General features: G+C 31.2%; 1 protein-coding gene across 1 annotated transcript in view; it reads left to right on the top strand.

Moving 5' to 3' along the window:
- LOC105622808 (collagen alpha-5(IV) chain) overlaps positions 1-16,713 on the top strand; it is a 54,930-nt gene that overhangs the window by 15,456 nt on the left and 22,761 nt on the right. Inside the window, exon 2 of the mRNA XM_012204218.1 lies at positions 9,669-9,854. Coding sequence (XP_012059608.1) covers positions 9,669-9,854 — 186 coding nt within the window. The remainder of the gene's footprint in view (positions 1-9,668; positions 9,855-16,713) is intronic.

The following is a 16,713-nucleotide window of genomic DNA, read 5'->3' as shown; positions in this document are numbered from 1 at the left end:
TAAAACATATATATATATATATATATATATATATAACAGAAGGATAAAAAAATAATCAAATTTTTTTAAAATTTTATCTGAAGTGAATATATAATAAGTATGTAAAGAAAGTGTTTTCTTTGCGAATTTCATAAAAATTCTCTTTTGTTATATAAAATTATAAAACGACTACGATATCTGTAGAATTCTTAACACAAATAGATTCATAATTCCTTCAAATTGGCAGTATAATTATTACATTATCTATTACAGATAGAAGTATACATATTGTTTATTACAGATTTTACTACCGTTTGATGTAAATTAATAAAGATACGTAACATACATATATATTTTATATTCCCTTGTAAAAATCCTAAATTGAATAATGCTCAACATCGAGCTGTTTGTGGAAAAAATCCCGTAACATAAATATTACGCAATGCTTATTGCACAATGTAATTAAATGCAACACGATTCCATCGGAGAAAAGATAAAGAAAGACGCTCGATATATATAAAAATAAAAAAGAACGAGAAGCATTGCCTCTCGGCGGCGTTCGTTCAGTCCTTCGACGAATTCCTCTTAGCGAGAACTGAAACCGGTATAATCTCTGCCAAGTCCAGATTTCGATGCTACACAGACACATAATCTCTAGTCTCATCCGTGTAAATCGAAATCCGGCGATTCGTGTAACATCAAAATAAAAATTATGATATGGATCCACATATATATATTTACGACTTACATGTGAAACATTGCAAAATAATTGTCACATATCACATTCACAGCGACTGTTTCAGTCCTCTTCAGAGTACGAAAATACTCGAAATTCTTAAGATAAAGATCTAAGATAAAGTTCTAAAATTATATGAGTATATTTCTATTTTTAATTAATTAATCGTTTATTATTTTATTCGCACATCAATTTTAGGGCTGCAAATAAAATCTTGTAAATTCTTTCACGGATTATTATAAAGTATATTATTTTCAGCAGAAATTATAAGCTCAGCAATATTGTATTATTTTCGATGCTCATATAATGAAGTCTCTCGCATATATTCTCTCAAAATGTTTGGGCAGATTTCTGTGCTTTTTTAAGGATATCATGTAAGATAATACATGAGTTAAAGGATCGGCGCTCGCGGCTTAGTCACGAATTCTCAATCGTAAAGATCCTCGATCGATTCTTCAAGGATGTTGCGAAGAATCTCTGGTTCATCTCGTTTAACCGCAGAGGTCGATACATGGGCGCTCGCGAAATTTTTTTCGCGCAATGATGTTGCAAATATTTTCTTCGAGATGCTGACGGAATAAATATAATTATTCAAATAATATATGGCTTTGAATAGTTTTATTCCTCTAAAGAAAATATATTTGATTTATTTTATCTCTTTGCATGCACAGATCCTATTTTATGTCATATGTTTTAATTCTTATTTATTAAAAATTTTCTGTTTTTTTTTTATTTTAATGACAAAAATTGCAATTCTGTCACAGTTTTATATTTCATAGCCTTAATGATTATAGATATCTGTCCTTTATGAAATAAAAGTAAATTATCAGTTTTTTTAGAAATTGAAATAAACTTTTTAATTTGACTTCATTGTGCGCGCTCACAATCGTGTTTTCGGAATTATGCCTTCTGTTAGCGTTCTATATCTTTTTATTTTATTTTAAGCTTCGTTCTCGATATCCAAACACACGATTCTCGTGACCGTCTAACGGGCCCTCGATTAAATCCCTCATTGCAGGCGCCCATGCGTTCACATACGGCGACACGTGGATCCTTTATGGGGGTCAATACTTACACCGACCGTACTTCGGCGAATGAGACGCATGATTACGGTCATAAGCTGACCTAAGCCCGTACGTATGTTCTCTGGGAAGATCTGACGGCGAAGCGAGGAAATCTAATACAAAAATAATCGCTCAAAGTGATATACCTGACGCAACATTCAGATCTTATTCGTAGTATAATACATTTGAACAGCGCAAAATATTTTCGAACAGATAAAAATAATTTCTGTAATTTTGCAAAATAATGTTATTTTGTTATATTGTTATAATCAATATTTAAGTGTCTCATTTTAATTGAATAACTTGATTGAGCAGTGAACATTATTTCTTTCGAAGTGCTTTCCTGATAAAAGTTAAGGCTTATAAAGATTTAATAATTATTCTCTATTACAAGATGTTTACGTGCTATTTGCTTTCGCTTCTTCTTTGCGATCTTTTTATTTAGATTGAACCCTCCCTTTGTATTATATTTCTATTTTTTTTCTCAAATTAGGTTTTAATTAAGTATCTAGACTTTCTTTATTGAATTTTTTGATTTCTTCCTAAATCACAAAAATTCATTGCTTATATAATTATGTTTGTGTCTTTTGCATCATTTCATTCTCCGCTTCCTTTTTTTCCAGTATCTTTTCTTTCTGTGCTCGTTTCATTTTGAGCATGAGAAATGTAAAAAAGTGCAGCTAAAAGTAACACGGAGACCTAATAATTCTCCTGTTCGCGAATTGATTTTCAAGCGGCGTCGTCTCAAGTCCTTAAATATTTCTGCGCGCGACAGCCTTTACTCGAAGCGACGATCCGAGACACGTTGAGAGAGAACGAGAAGAGGACCCGAGCCAAAAAAGCGGCAGAGATCGATGAGAGGAGAAAAAAAAATGTGCTGGACCGAAGAAAATAAAGAGAACGAAAGAGAGAGAGAGAGAGAGAGAGAGAGAGAGAGAGAGAGAGAGAACGAGACAAACGAGAAGAAGGAGCAGTTCGAAACGGTGAGAAAGACGTCGCGCTGTGCGTATCTTTTTGCGAATGGCGACGTTATCTGGCCAAACCAGAGAACGCTTGAGATTACTGTACGTTATGCAGATTTCAAGGGAACATTGCCCTTCTGCCTTTCGCGCAGAATCCTGCCTCACCAATCCTTGCGCCTTGAACTGTCAAGTCCGAAGAGACGATCGTTCGCTTGCTCATTCGATACAATCGATGGGGTGACATTTATTAATGACATTTTTGACATTTATTATTGAAAAGACGAATAAAATCTCGTAGATTTTTCGCACTAGAAATCGTTTGAAATAAAATATCGCATAAATTTATATTAAGTTTAATCATTTATCTTTATAAATGTCGATAGAGACAAATTAAAAAAAAATTGAGAGATGTGATTATAAAGCCGATATACTTTAATTTTTAATCTCTTGATTTATCCATTTAAATCTTTCGATTTATCAAACAACGGATTGTAGATTTTAATTTATAATGTTATAAAATGAAAGCTTTATTGTATTTATTCATATAAATGGCATTCTACAAACATGAAAATTCGTTTAATAGTATGAAAAAGTTGAACAAATAATGTAATGAAATTGATGGAGTGACATTTATTAATGACATTTTTTGCATATGTTAAAAAGTGAGCAAAACTTTATTGATTTTCCTCGCATTAGAAATCATTTGGAATATAATAACATTGTATAAATGTATACGTTATTAATTTAATAAAAAAAATTTTAAAGATGTGATTAAGAAATATACTTCAATTTTCAATATTATGATCAATTTAAATCTTTTAGTTTATCATATGAGAAATTATAGATTCTGATTTATATTAATATTATAAAATTGGAAATTTATTTTATTTATATAAATGGACGTTATTCTGCGAACGTACAATACAAATTCATTTAATAGCACGAAAAACTCGAGTAAGTAATGTAATAAATTTAAGGATTTTTCTCGCGGTTATGTTGATACGTTTTTCTTTCACTAGCATTTAACTAGCAATTTAATTTAAATCTTTCGCAAAAATTTAAATGATAATTTAAAATAAGTTCAATTGCAAGAAAATTCTGCAAGAAAGCATATTGAATGTCCAACCATTATTTTGCATACGATTAATTCAATGCAAACTCGGCGAGAAAGTTTGGCGTTGTCGATATCACGAAGATATCGCGGCCGCGCCACCAAATGAACCGGTCGAACCGAGTCAGGGCGAGGCACAGACGAGTTGCTCAAAACGACCAGATGAGATGGCTATATCGATTCGGCCCGCCGAAGTATTACGCGTTAAATGTGACCGTAATTTAATGTTGGAGTCGGAGTCCGTTGTGCCACGATTTCATCTCGTTTTTATTTTAATTATATCGATCCTCATGCTTATCTTATGAGTACATGTCGAAGGACTTTTCGTACATAACAGTCTGACTCGCATAAATTTGTCACGACTGATGATAAAAATTAGCCTTTTTAAAATAATTATTTAATAATCAATCATGATTCATCTTAATTTCCCCAATTGCTAGCTTATATATTTATAATTTTGTAATTTTTGTTAGATATTAATCTTTGTATTGCAAGATATAAAAAGTATTAGTTATTATCTCGAGATAACAAACTAGGTATTCTAAATTTTTTCATGATTTCATTTGTTTATTATATTATTAGCATTTTTTATTGATATTTTTATTATCTTTATTTTTATTTTTATTATCTTTAGTAAATTAATAACAAAGTACGTATTATTGATACTATTTCTCTCTCTCTCTCTCCCTCCCCCCCCCTCTCTTTTCTTTCTCTATTTATCTATCTATCTATCTATCTATCTATCTATCTATCTATCTATCTATCTATTTATCTATCTCTATCTATCTCACTATCTCTGTTGTCCTATTCGAATACACCTGTTGATTCCCTGAACTCAAACTGATTAGCGAACAGGCCATTTTGCGGCAAAGTTAAAGTTCGAAACGTGTACATTATCGTTATCGTGGCGCTACGTACAATTGCGAGGGCGTCGCGTTGGCGATCCACAACTAATCAAGAATGGCATCGGGACGCACGTACTGGGTAGTCCTGAGAATAAATGGCTTTATCGTACAAGTACTTCCTGGTTGCGATATACCGTAAGAATTTACTTATTGTCGTCAATCCATTGACGTTTTAAAAGATATACAATTCAAAATAATTCATTTTAATATATGTGTATAAATATTGTACATTTAAATTTTTACATATTAATTTTTAATATACGCACACACGTGCATACTTATATAAAATACTGAAATAAAATTTTTACAACAATTATTATTATTATTTGTATTTACGAATATGTATTTATTTACGGAGAAAAATTTACGGCTAAAAATCTTACAAAGAGAAACTACTTTTCGATTCCCAGAATAATTTTTGAACGCGAAGATACTCGAATGTCAAACAAGACGTTTTACACGAGTGCGGAATTAAACTTCGATGTAATAGGAGAGCGTGTATCGTAATGGTGTAAATTTGGAATCGGGGTTCACGAACCTCTAGGCAAGTCTAAATATTTGGAACCGTCGACTCGCGTAAACGTCCGCTATTCGACGAAAACGACTAGCGCGGCCGCACTTAACTCTTTTGAGCACGTGTATGTCAAACTATGAGGAAGGAGAGGCTTCGCGTGTACTTACACTTCATGTACTTCTATTCGCCGCACTACATCTTTAACGTGGCGATTATGCCAGTCGGCTTTCTTAAACAAAACCATGTGCCATATGGTTTAGTACTTCTCTGCGGAAGTGCGTATATAATTTTAAACAAGATTATACATTAAAAGTCATAAATTTTCTCTGATTTATTGACGCTGAGTTGATTACAAATGAAATAATGTAACATAATCCTTAAATAGTACGACAAATTTCAGAAGCATGTTCTTCCGCGATAACAGATAATTTTCTCAAAAGAGAGAAAATAATTTATTGACATTTCGATATAAGGGTTCTTTTTTCTGATAAAGAAGAAGAATATATCAAAGAAAACCTTGACCATTCCGACACTTAGCCTAATCTATGACACTAGTCTGTGACCTAACATAAATGTTACCCCGCACGACCTCTATTTTACTGTATTCTGCTATCTCAGTTAAATCATCTCCAATTAATATCAAATTTCTATAAACAACTTCTAATAATAAAAAAGAATTATAAATCTTAAAATCGTAATCTTCTTCTTATTTAAAAGTAAATTATCAGCTAAAACAGGTCTTAAATTGTTAAATTTACTTTAAAAAATAGTGAATATGGATTTACATCGATTGTTTATATAATTCTTACTGTTGATATCAGAAGGATGTCGATTTAACAGCATAGATTTTAAACTATATGAAATTAAATCAATAGCCATATTTCTTAAATGTTAGTCTTTTTATATTTTTCTTTAAAAAAGAATCAATTTTCTGCTAAAGGAGTCTTGCATTAAGATAACAATTACTTCTCACAATCAGTTATATCGCGTAAGAGATAGCATTCAACTACTCAGGTACATGTGCAAAATGTTTGAATGAGATGCATACCATCTATACCGCAAAATCAGAGCATTCTCGTGAGAGACGTCTGCCTTCTCAGCGAAGTTGACTGTATCGCGACATACAAACGAAGTATAATTCCCGGCGGATCGCCCTCTTGCGCGCGTAATCGCGGAATTATGTCACGGCGTAGCTGCAAGATTCCTCTTCGGCAGGCTGGTGCTGATTACGTCATGTCGTCGATGCATGGAAACAGGGAGAGTGCCGTCTGCATTACATATTTGGTAGGATATCGTTACGCACCGAGGTCGAATGCATAAGACGCATCTCGCGAAACATCGTAATTATGACAGATGTTGGCAAAATTCCGAGATAAGAGAGACATTACAGTCGGCTTTCGCATGTCCAAAAATTAAAAACAGCTTTGCTTAACGATATTTTGTATATTATTGTATTTTTTATGTATTATTTTTATATTATTTCGCTGAATAAAAAATGCTCTTTTTAACGATGAAAAAAAAAGGTGGAGGAAGAAGAAGAAGAAGAAGAAGAAGGCATACGGAATCAACTTGCCTGCGTTCGTCGAGATTGCCAGGAGGAACTGTGATAAGCCGTGCATTTAAGTTAATTGCATGAATTACGCTAACGGCGCGATATTGATATTACGGAGTAATATCTGCACGTGGACAGCTTCGCTAAGTAACAACGCGAATTTAGACATGTTTGACATTTTCTTGCGCCATTCCTAAAGATAATTTATCTTTTAAGATTTGTAAACAATTTAATTACTGCTGCTGCATTACACTATGATAAATTAGAACTTTTATTTAACTCATATCTTATATTTGGAGATATATATAGTTCAAGTGGTTATTTGAAAAGAGGTAAATATTTTTAACTGTATCAAGATGCTAAAAAAAAAAGAAGTATAAAACTGTTAGGAATTATTTTTAAACTGTATGTTTTTAAATAATTACATAATTGAATGAAATAAAACAAAATACTAACACATTATTTTATTGTTGAAATATATTATACTTTTAAAAGCGTTATATCAAAATAAAGATATTTTTCATCTCAGACAAATAAGCAGATTACAACGCGAAAGTTAATAAAAAATGTAAATGTCACATTGACCTACTTCCCCCAATTTACTTTATATTTAATTTAGCGAAATGAGTTTAATGAATATACTTTCTCCACTTTATGAAAACTTTTAATCAACGATGGAGAAAAAATTAGACTTTCATTCATATTTTTATGCAATGTAAAACTACAGATCTACTCTTTTACGATATTTAAGTAGAACGACATCGTTCTTCGCAATAGCGTAATAGTGACATTGAGATTATACAGCAACGATTATATCATTGCATAAGTAAATAGCCTTGAGATACGACAAAGCTTTTAAGCTTAAGAATCTCTCAAAGTCTTTTATATTTGTCACTTTGTAAGCATTTTTATCATTATATTATAAATTTCTTCAATAAATTAAAATTACATCGTAAATAATACCCTTTCAATGAAAACCATATGATTTATAATCCAGAGAATTTTCGTATTACTTTTGAAATTCTTTATGTCCTTTTCATATGTTTTTTCATATGTTTATTTTTATTGAAGTTATTTCCAATTTGAAGGAAATAGTCCTTGAATTATTTTAGCCTGCTTTTTAGTCCTCAAGCACGATAATCCTCGAATCTTATAAAATATACCCGCTGCTTCTGCTGCGCGCATCATATTTTGAGACAAACTATAAAGCGTCATAAGCTGCGGAACTAAAATGAAGCATGTACAGCAAGATAAGCAAGAAAAAGGGCAAGAAAAAAGAATAATGAGGAATGATGCCCGAACGGCGTTCCTTGAGAGCCTGCTCGGTCCCGGAGTGCGTCGTTGACACAAGCAGAACTTTCATCTACAAGGCAAATGTGTGGAAGCACGATTCCGTTTTCGTTCTCTTCCACGTTATTCAAATAGAGCGCGGCCTTCGTGATGCAATGGCGTAGTCGTGGATTATACACTTATTCTATTAATTAGTTAATATTTGTTAACTTTTATATCGAAAAATTTGTTGATGTATATATCGTTCTCTCGCTTAAAAAATGACTATTAAAAAAATTAAGTTTCTTACAAAAAAAAACAGAAAAAATTAGTTTTCAAGCAAAAATTAAGCAAAAAATTATTGAATTATATCAAATAATATTGACAAAAAACAAGTACATTCTTAAAATAATTAAATAATAAATTTGTTTTTGTTTCACAACTCTAAAAGAAACTATTCTTTTTATTCTTTTTAGGTTATGACAATTTTGATTTTTACATTTTAAATTCACTTTTTATAATTGATAAGATAATGTTTATTTAATTCATTCATGACAATAACTTGAAAAATCATTTTTTTATTATTTTGCTCGAATTTCCACATATTAAACAATTTTTCTAATTAAAAACGATATGAACATTATATATATTATAACCAATTAAATTATTTTATAATCTAATTCTAAAAAAATTATTTTTTATATGATCCATTAAATACATGAACGTTTCTCTATCAAACAATTAATCATTTTGTTAAAAAACAATTTTTTTATGAACGAATTAATTAGCTACATATATTTTCAAAATTGCATTGTTGTTCAAGAGCGAAATCATTTTATTAATTAAACAGGCATTATAGCTTCACAAAGTTTAAGATTTAAAAAAGAAATTTATCAATTTCAAGAAATAAATAAGAACCGCAAAATTAAAATTAAATTATAATGTTTATGTTTATCGAAGAAAATAAGAAAATAAAAAAAATGTCCTTAATATTGTATTATTTTCTCAGTTTATAGTCAATTTCGCTTATAAACTTACGCCACTGGTCGCAATCAATGTGCTCTTCCTCTGTACTTTTCCCTATCCTCGATTCGGATTTTTTAACGATATAACAAAACCATTTTTAATCAATTTTATCGCTGCCTTCACAACGAGATCCGTCCTATTTTCAGATTTTTTATTTTCATTCTAGATAAATTTAATTTATCAAGTTACATAATATACGTTTTCTGTTAGTGTATAGAATGTACATATTTCTCAATTATCGTTGCAACGTTCGACATTAATAAAGTAGTATTTTTAAGCGCGAAATTAGAGATATTAAACTTACTTCGCGGAAGTTTTCTTCTAAGAATTTTTTATTTTTTGAGTGTTTTCAGGATAAATAAAATTTCATAAATCCTGCTTGGATTTGATCACGATCGGCTTATGAGTTAAACCGCTTATCGAAATTCAGTGGCATTTAAGTTGGTTTAAAACCTCATCAAAATCGATCCCGACAAAAGAGACACATCTACGAATCATCGAACTCTACAAAAAAGTCCTCCTAATAGATGATATTTACAATGTGTTACAGATCTGCAGAGATTCGTACAAATGCAATTGTAAGGGAATAAAAGGACAGTCAGGATTTCCTGGAATATCTGGGCCTCAAGGAACGGAAGGACTTCCAGGTGATATCGGACCCGATGGACCTCCCGGACCCAAAGGCGAGAAAGGAGCAGCAGGAGAACATGGAGCCACTGGAGAGAAGGGCTACCGAGTAAGAAAAATTGATTTGATTTTATTATTGATCTTTTACTTACATGAAATGTCCAGGAAATTCCAAATTTGCTTAATTTGTGTGAATGCTATTTATACATTATATTTATCATTTAGTTACATAATAGTAGTAATATCACATGATGCGAAAAGATGAGCCTTTTAGTTAGAATAAATCCAACATTAGCGATGCAAATTAAAAGAAAAAATTCTAATTCACGGTGTAGAACTTGAAACTATTTGCTAAAAGTATTGACATAAAACTCGTTTCATTTCATATTTCCATATCGGAAGATTTAAGTAAACCGTTACGTACAATTTTTCCTAAAAATTGATTTTTTTCTTCTTAAAATATCAATCAACAGGAAAAACAAATTTCCTCAAAAAAAACGAAAAAGTTTTTTTTGAGGAAGTTTGTTTTTCCTGTAATTGATATTTTTAGGAACTTTCAAATATCTGATATTTTTCAAGCAAAATATTTATTAATTTTGTATAAGATATTTTTGACACAATGTGAATTTATATACATAAAACTTCTGCAACAATTTATTTTATTAATTATTTTGCAAAAATTGCTTTCCTTATGTAATTTTATTTGTAATAATTATATGTATACATTTTGCATATATCCATATGCAATTGTCAGTTAAATCAATTACAATGATAATTTTTTACAAGCAAGTATTTTACATTTTAATTTTAAAGTTCGCGACTCATGTTTGTTTGCAAACACGATAACCATTACTAATTTTAATAAAATAATATTTATTTTTTTTTTAAATAAACTGACGTTTATTTCTGCAAGATATCTGTTTTAACAATTAATATATATAACAGCAAGCAAAAACGATAAAAATACAGTGTTGTTTTGCTAAGTTCTTTAAAAACCAAATTTTAATTTGTTAAATAAGAGAACAATCATTCAGATTTTCAAATTAAGCTTAAAAAAATTAATTCTTCATTTTTAATATTATTTGTATTCGTTTTCATTTAATTTCTTTTGAAACAAATATCGTATACTAATTTAGAGAAACTATTGGATCATATAGTTGTTTATCTCTCAGCACTTAAAAGTTGTCAATAACAGAGCCACTATAACATCAGAAATGAAAAGTAAATTTGTCTTTTTAAAGATATTTTTATTAAAAATATTTTACTTAAAATATTGCTAAATAAAAATATTTATAGTGGTGGCAAAATTTCCTTTGCACAAAAGCATCTTATTGACTCTGGGACTAAGTTACAGATTATTCCGCCCAATATTCCACTCTATTCAGAAATCACTAAATAATGACTTAAATTCGTGAGCCGGAATGATAATACCGAGCATCTCTGAAACTATGTGTGCGATCATTAGAAAGATGAAAAAAAAAGCATCTCTTCGCAATTGGGTCGTCTTAAGCAAAAGGGTTGAAAAAAAGAAACGCATATTGAGAACAGCAGCGTATATTCATCGCATTCTTGATTCTCTCTATTCGAACGCGATTGTCCGCCACGCTACATATGCTTCATACGGGACAGAAAATAAGGAAAAAAACGATAGAAAAAGAACGAGAAGGAGGAAAGAAACATCGTGGCGTCACCGACCAGAAACAGAACGCTTCCAAATGTAGAGGAAGAGGAAAGATCGCGAACACGAGAGAGGAATTACGGACGGACGAACACCCACGATGCCGCCCGCACTACCAACGTGCTGTTACACAAAGCCTGCAAATCCGCTGTTTCGCAATTTGTCAACCGGCATCGATGCGCGACACCGTGCAATATGATATAATACGAGATGAGCTTTGCTACTTCGAAACGACACGCAAATCGTTGGCGATTATAATTTCCTAAATTCGAAATTACGCGCTGTACTTCAAATATTTTGATAAATCGTGCACAGAAATATATTCTTAATTAATCCTCATCTAATGGTAATTTGTTATAAAACTGCAAAATAAATTTAGTTGATCATAAATTGCAGTAGAATTTTAAAATAATATTTACGTAACTTAGAAGCAATGTAGAGCTGAATTTAAAATGAAGTTTAATTAAAACTTTTAATTAACATTAAATTAAATATTTAATTAGGAATCCTAGATTCTCTGCTTTAAAATCAATTGAAAATTCTGAACACATTCGCCTTATATTCAATAGTATTTTAGCTACATTGCAATTCTGTGAAAGAAGCGATGATTACAAAAGACAAACGGACAATATCAACTTTGTGAATTAAGATTGCAGAAATTTGTACTTAGAATTATAAAATTAAATCACCATATTATTATCGCGTCGTTACACAGAATGTAGAACGATTTAGCGTCGCAATTACTGAAATGTCACGAATAAATAAAATGTTATGGCTACGCTCGATATGAGTAAAGTATACGTACAAACGTGGTCGACACATCTCGTGCTTATTAATCGTGCAAATTATTCATTCGCGTGCGGACTGCGAAATAGGACGGTGTCAATCTTCGTAACTGAAACCTGAAATTAAATGCTTTACATGACGATTACAATTTGACATCTTACACGTGCACACATACCCCTTATAATTACTTATATATTCAATTAGCTTTACTGATTGAAACTGATAAATATGCAAGATACTCTATAAATAAATAAATTATTTGAAAAAGGCATATTTGTGATTTGACTAATCTAAAATAGAATTTTTACTATATAATATTATTTAATATTATAAAAATGACAAAATTTTATTTATATATATATATATATATGCATATATAAGTATCTCAAACAAAATTTTATATATATGTATATATATATATATAGTGTATTATTTTATTATTGAGTCATTTGGAGATACAAGCTGTATTTTATTTTTATAATTGTAAAGCAGTTTTATCTTTTTCTTTCACTTATCTTTCTTCATGAAGACTCATTCTTTATCGTTTCAAAGTTTAACCAAGAAAAATGTTTTCATAAAGAAATGTTAACACTAGACTTTCCAATGATTTATTTTCTATCACGGACGTACGTTTCGTAATCGTCTAACTGGAATTGACGAAGAAATTTCAAGAAAAATAACATCGATAACCGGAAGAGGCTTGTCATGTCTTTTTGGTACGTCGCGAATAGTCCACTTTCAGAAAACTTTCGATCGGTGCAGACAGGAAATGCCACCTCCGTCGTAAATCCAAATTATGCAAGAATGAAAATTCTGGTTATTATTATGGACCGATGTGTTACCACGAGTACCACAATTCGCCAATTACAACGGTGCACGACGTGTCACACATTCTCAATTAGCGGCGTACGTCACTTGCTAATTGTATTACATCGATCGTTCCACCGCGGTATGTGTCAATAATATCTTGCATCTTTGCTAAAGCTTATAATAATAATCTTCATAAAAGTTATGAAAATCTGAATTATATACATTTTCGTTTCAGAGAAATTCTAACTTAAAAATCGCTTCTACATAGGAAGACTTAAAAAGTTACAAAATAAACTATTTATATTTGAATAAAAAGAGGCGCGAGAGATTGTATATTTTGTATACCTTTATACATTTTTTTACAATTAATGGGATTACAAGTATAAGAAAAATGTAAAGTGAATAATGTCAAAGTTCATCTTGGACTGAAGGCAATATAAAGATAATAACTTTGTATTTGTATTTGTATTATAAAATACAAATAAGTGAGTAAAATCAGGTTTGATTAAATCCAATCTTGCTGTTTAATTACATTTTTGCATAATCTTAATTTCAAATTTACGCAAAATATTATTAAACGTCAAGACTCGTTTTGACTAAATATGACTTTCTGTCTTGTGTTGAACATTTCTCGGTCGATTTTCTACAATTGTTTATAACTTATAAAGTTTCTTTTATTTTTCAAAAAAATATTTTTCTTACTTCAAGATTATTCTTATTTAAACTGCATTTTATAAATTATTGACTTATTTTTTTCATTTGTATGTCAAAGTTTCGAATTCGATAAACAGATAAAAATCGATGGACCGTAGAAACAGTGAGAATCAGGTCGTCGAGAAGAGACAAGTCTGCAGAAAGGAAGAGAGAGCGAAGAGCGAGCTTATCGTCTGGCAATGCGAAGAGGCCATTTAAAAGGCGTGAGGCATGACGAATTACACATTCTGTCGCTGTAATGAACGGCCGTCGATTTGGGAACGCGTTCACTCCTTCATCATCATCTTTTTCTTCTTTTTCTTATTCCTCTTCCTATCGCGGTAAGTCTTCTCTGCTGCTTCCTCGTTATTCCTTTTTTCGCGCCTCGACATGTACGTATGCGCGGATTACATCAGGCATGTATCTCGTTTCTGGAAGGTAAAATAACGTCACGGTCTTTTCTGGCTGGCCAAAGAGAGAAGAGATACAGCCGCATGTACAGGTACGATCTCTCGTACCTACTGGCAAGCTGCAGTCGTACCGGTCACCACTGTCGAGTTGATTTACGAGGTTCTCGCGAATTTTTGTTTAAAGAAATAAAAAAAAAGAAAGTGTCGCCTCTCTTTTCTCTTCTCTTTCTCAGCATCTTTGGATTTATCGGACTTCCTGAGATTTTTAATGCTTTCGCCTATATCGGGATCTACTCCTCGTCTTAAGCCACTTTGTCGTAAGACGAGGACATTGATGGACTCGGGGATTAGAAGGGATTCCCCGTAGGTTTAAGGAGATTGCAGTTCGAGATCGTACGTGCGATCGGGGAATTTCGGTGGAGAGTTTCCCTGAGACAAGCCAAAGTGGCGATTGTATCTTATTTCAAACTCTCTCTCGGCAAGAGAAAGGATTCAGGAAGAAATAAAATTATCATAACGAAAATTATAACAAATGGGACCAGGACAAAGTATATAAGAAATATAGAAATAAGTATATAAGAATGCTTTTTACAAACTTATGAATTTTATGAAAGAGAGAGATAGCAATCTTTTTTCTTGATAAAAAATTTTGTCTTTATGTTTTATTTAAATATCTGCATAAAAATCAGATTTAAATATTTTCTATTAAAAAATAATTTCAGATTAAATAAAGATTATAAATAACGTTAAGATTTTATTATAATATAAAACAAAATCTCAATTCATTTTCCTTATTTCGTAATTACTTATAATATATTCAGAAATTATTTTTTGTATAACACGAACATTTTTTCGAAAAGTATTTTATTTTAAAAAATTCTATATTTACTTATACTATTTATACATAAATTTAAATAATTTTAAATGAAAATTGCTATTTTCCGTGCTCTTTAGAGTTAATTTAACCTAATATTTAAGAAGCTTGTAGTAAATTAAAATGTTCTGTCCTTTTCATTGTGTATTATGTAATTGAATGCATTCTGAAACACGCGTTAAACGCATTTTAAGTTTCCATTTGCGAGAAAACCATTCATTTATAGCATAACATGTATTTCTTATTGGTCAGTTTACGTAGTCAGCTTGAAATGAACAGACGCGAACTGACGTCATGATCTCTTTCAGTAGAAGCAAAATAATTAAAGAAACATCCAACGAGGTTTTTTTTAAATCCAGTCTTTTTCGATTCAGTGACTTTCATCGTTTTAAAGTTAAATTCCTGAGTTATAATTACAACGTATTTCTTAAAATTTACTTACTTTTATATAATATTACTTTTATATAAATTCTAGTAAATGGAATTTGTATACTTTATTTAATCATAAACATTAATCTTGTTGTTTTATTAACAAACTTGACAATTTTTGGATTAAATATATAATTCATCTGAAAGAAATACTTCAAAATTCGAATTTTTCACAATTTAAAAAATGCATAATCCAATTCTATCATGCAATTTAAAAAATGTATAATTTATAAAAAAATAATTGGAATTGAAAATTTATATTTTCTATATAAAACTGAACGTTATGTACATATGAAAAAGTTCAATAAAATCAGTATTTATATTTAACAATGTAATTTTTATAGTTTCAATGAAAATCTTCTTATAGAGAAAAATCTTTTTTTTTTCATTTTGTTTAAAAAATACATATATGTTTAAAAATTTCGCCAATTTTATTTTATCCGTTATTTTAGACTCAATTGGTGAGCATGAATTCAAAGCGTACGTATCGTCGTGCAAATTTAACCGGCCGATCAAAATTTACGATGGGGATCGGTTCCCTCGCTGATGGCTTATACGGTGTCACTCGTAAAACGACGACCGAACTGACGTCATGGTCCTTTCTGGCCAGCCAAGGGAGATGGCTCGGCTCCCCCGAGCGCTATACACGCGCACGTTGCAGACCTCGCTCTCGAAATTACCGCAGGAGTAGTGGGAATGGCACAATTCTGCCGCTTCGGGTTAACGATTCGGCCCGGCGGCTTCCAGACGTGGGCGTTAATGATAAATTGCTGGCATCTCTCGCGCGTTTCTCGCTGCTTTGGCATTGATCCCTATCTACGTAACGATTACCCAGATATTACGTATTACGTGCATACCCACGTGCAAGCAGCGCGGCTGATCGAGCCCTGTCTCGTTGTCTAGGATTGACACAAATTGACACGCTGAAGACACGCGGTCAGCATCCGACTGCTCTAAGCCGAGATGAATTTAACTAATCTTCCATCGACGGAAGGTCTTTTCTTCTCGGGAAAAATGGTGAAATCGACGTGATCGATTATAAATGTCTTCAATGCATTCAGCAAATGCTACCTTCCTTTTGACATTTTCTCTAAATATTGAAGTGAGTGAATTGTTACAGATTACATCGGAAATCTTTTATTCCTTTCTTTTGTTGTTAGAGAAAAAAGAAGTTTTAAAATATCGTAGCTTCTCCTCCACTTTAAAGATACAGTCTGTATTATTATATTTTAGACAAATATAAACAAGTTAAAAAATATTCAATTTTTAAACTTTTATTTTTATTAAG

The sequence above is a fragment of the Atta cephalotes genome, assembly GCF_000143395.1.
Source record: "Atta cephalotes unplaced genomic scaffold scaffold00048, whole genome shotgun sequence".
Lineage (NCBI taxonomy): Eukaryota > Metazoa > Arthropoda > Insecta > Hymenoptera > Formicidae > Atta > Atta cephalotes.
This window is presented reverse-complemented; position numbering and strand designations above follow the sequence as displayed.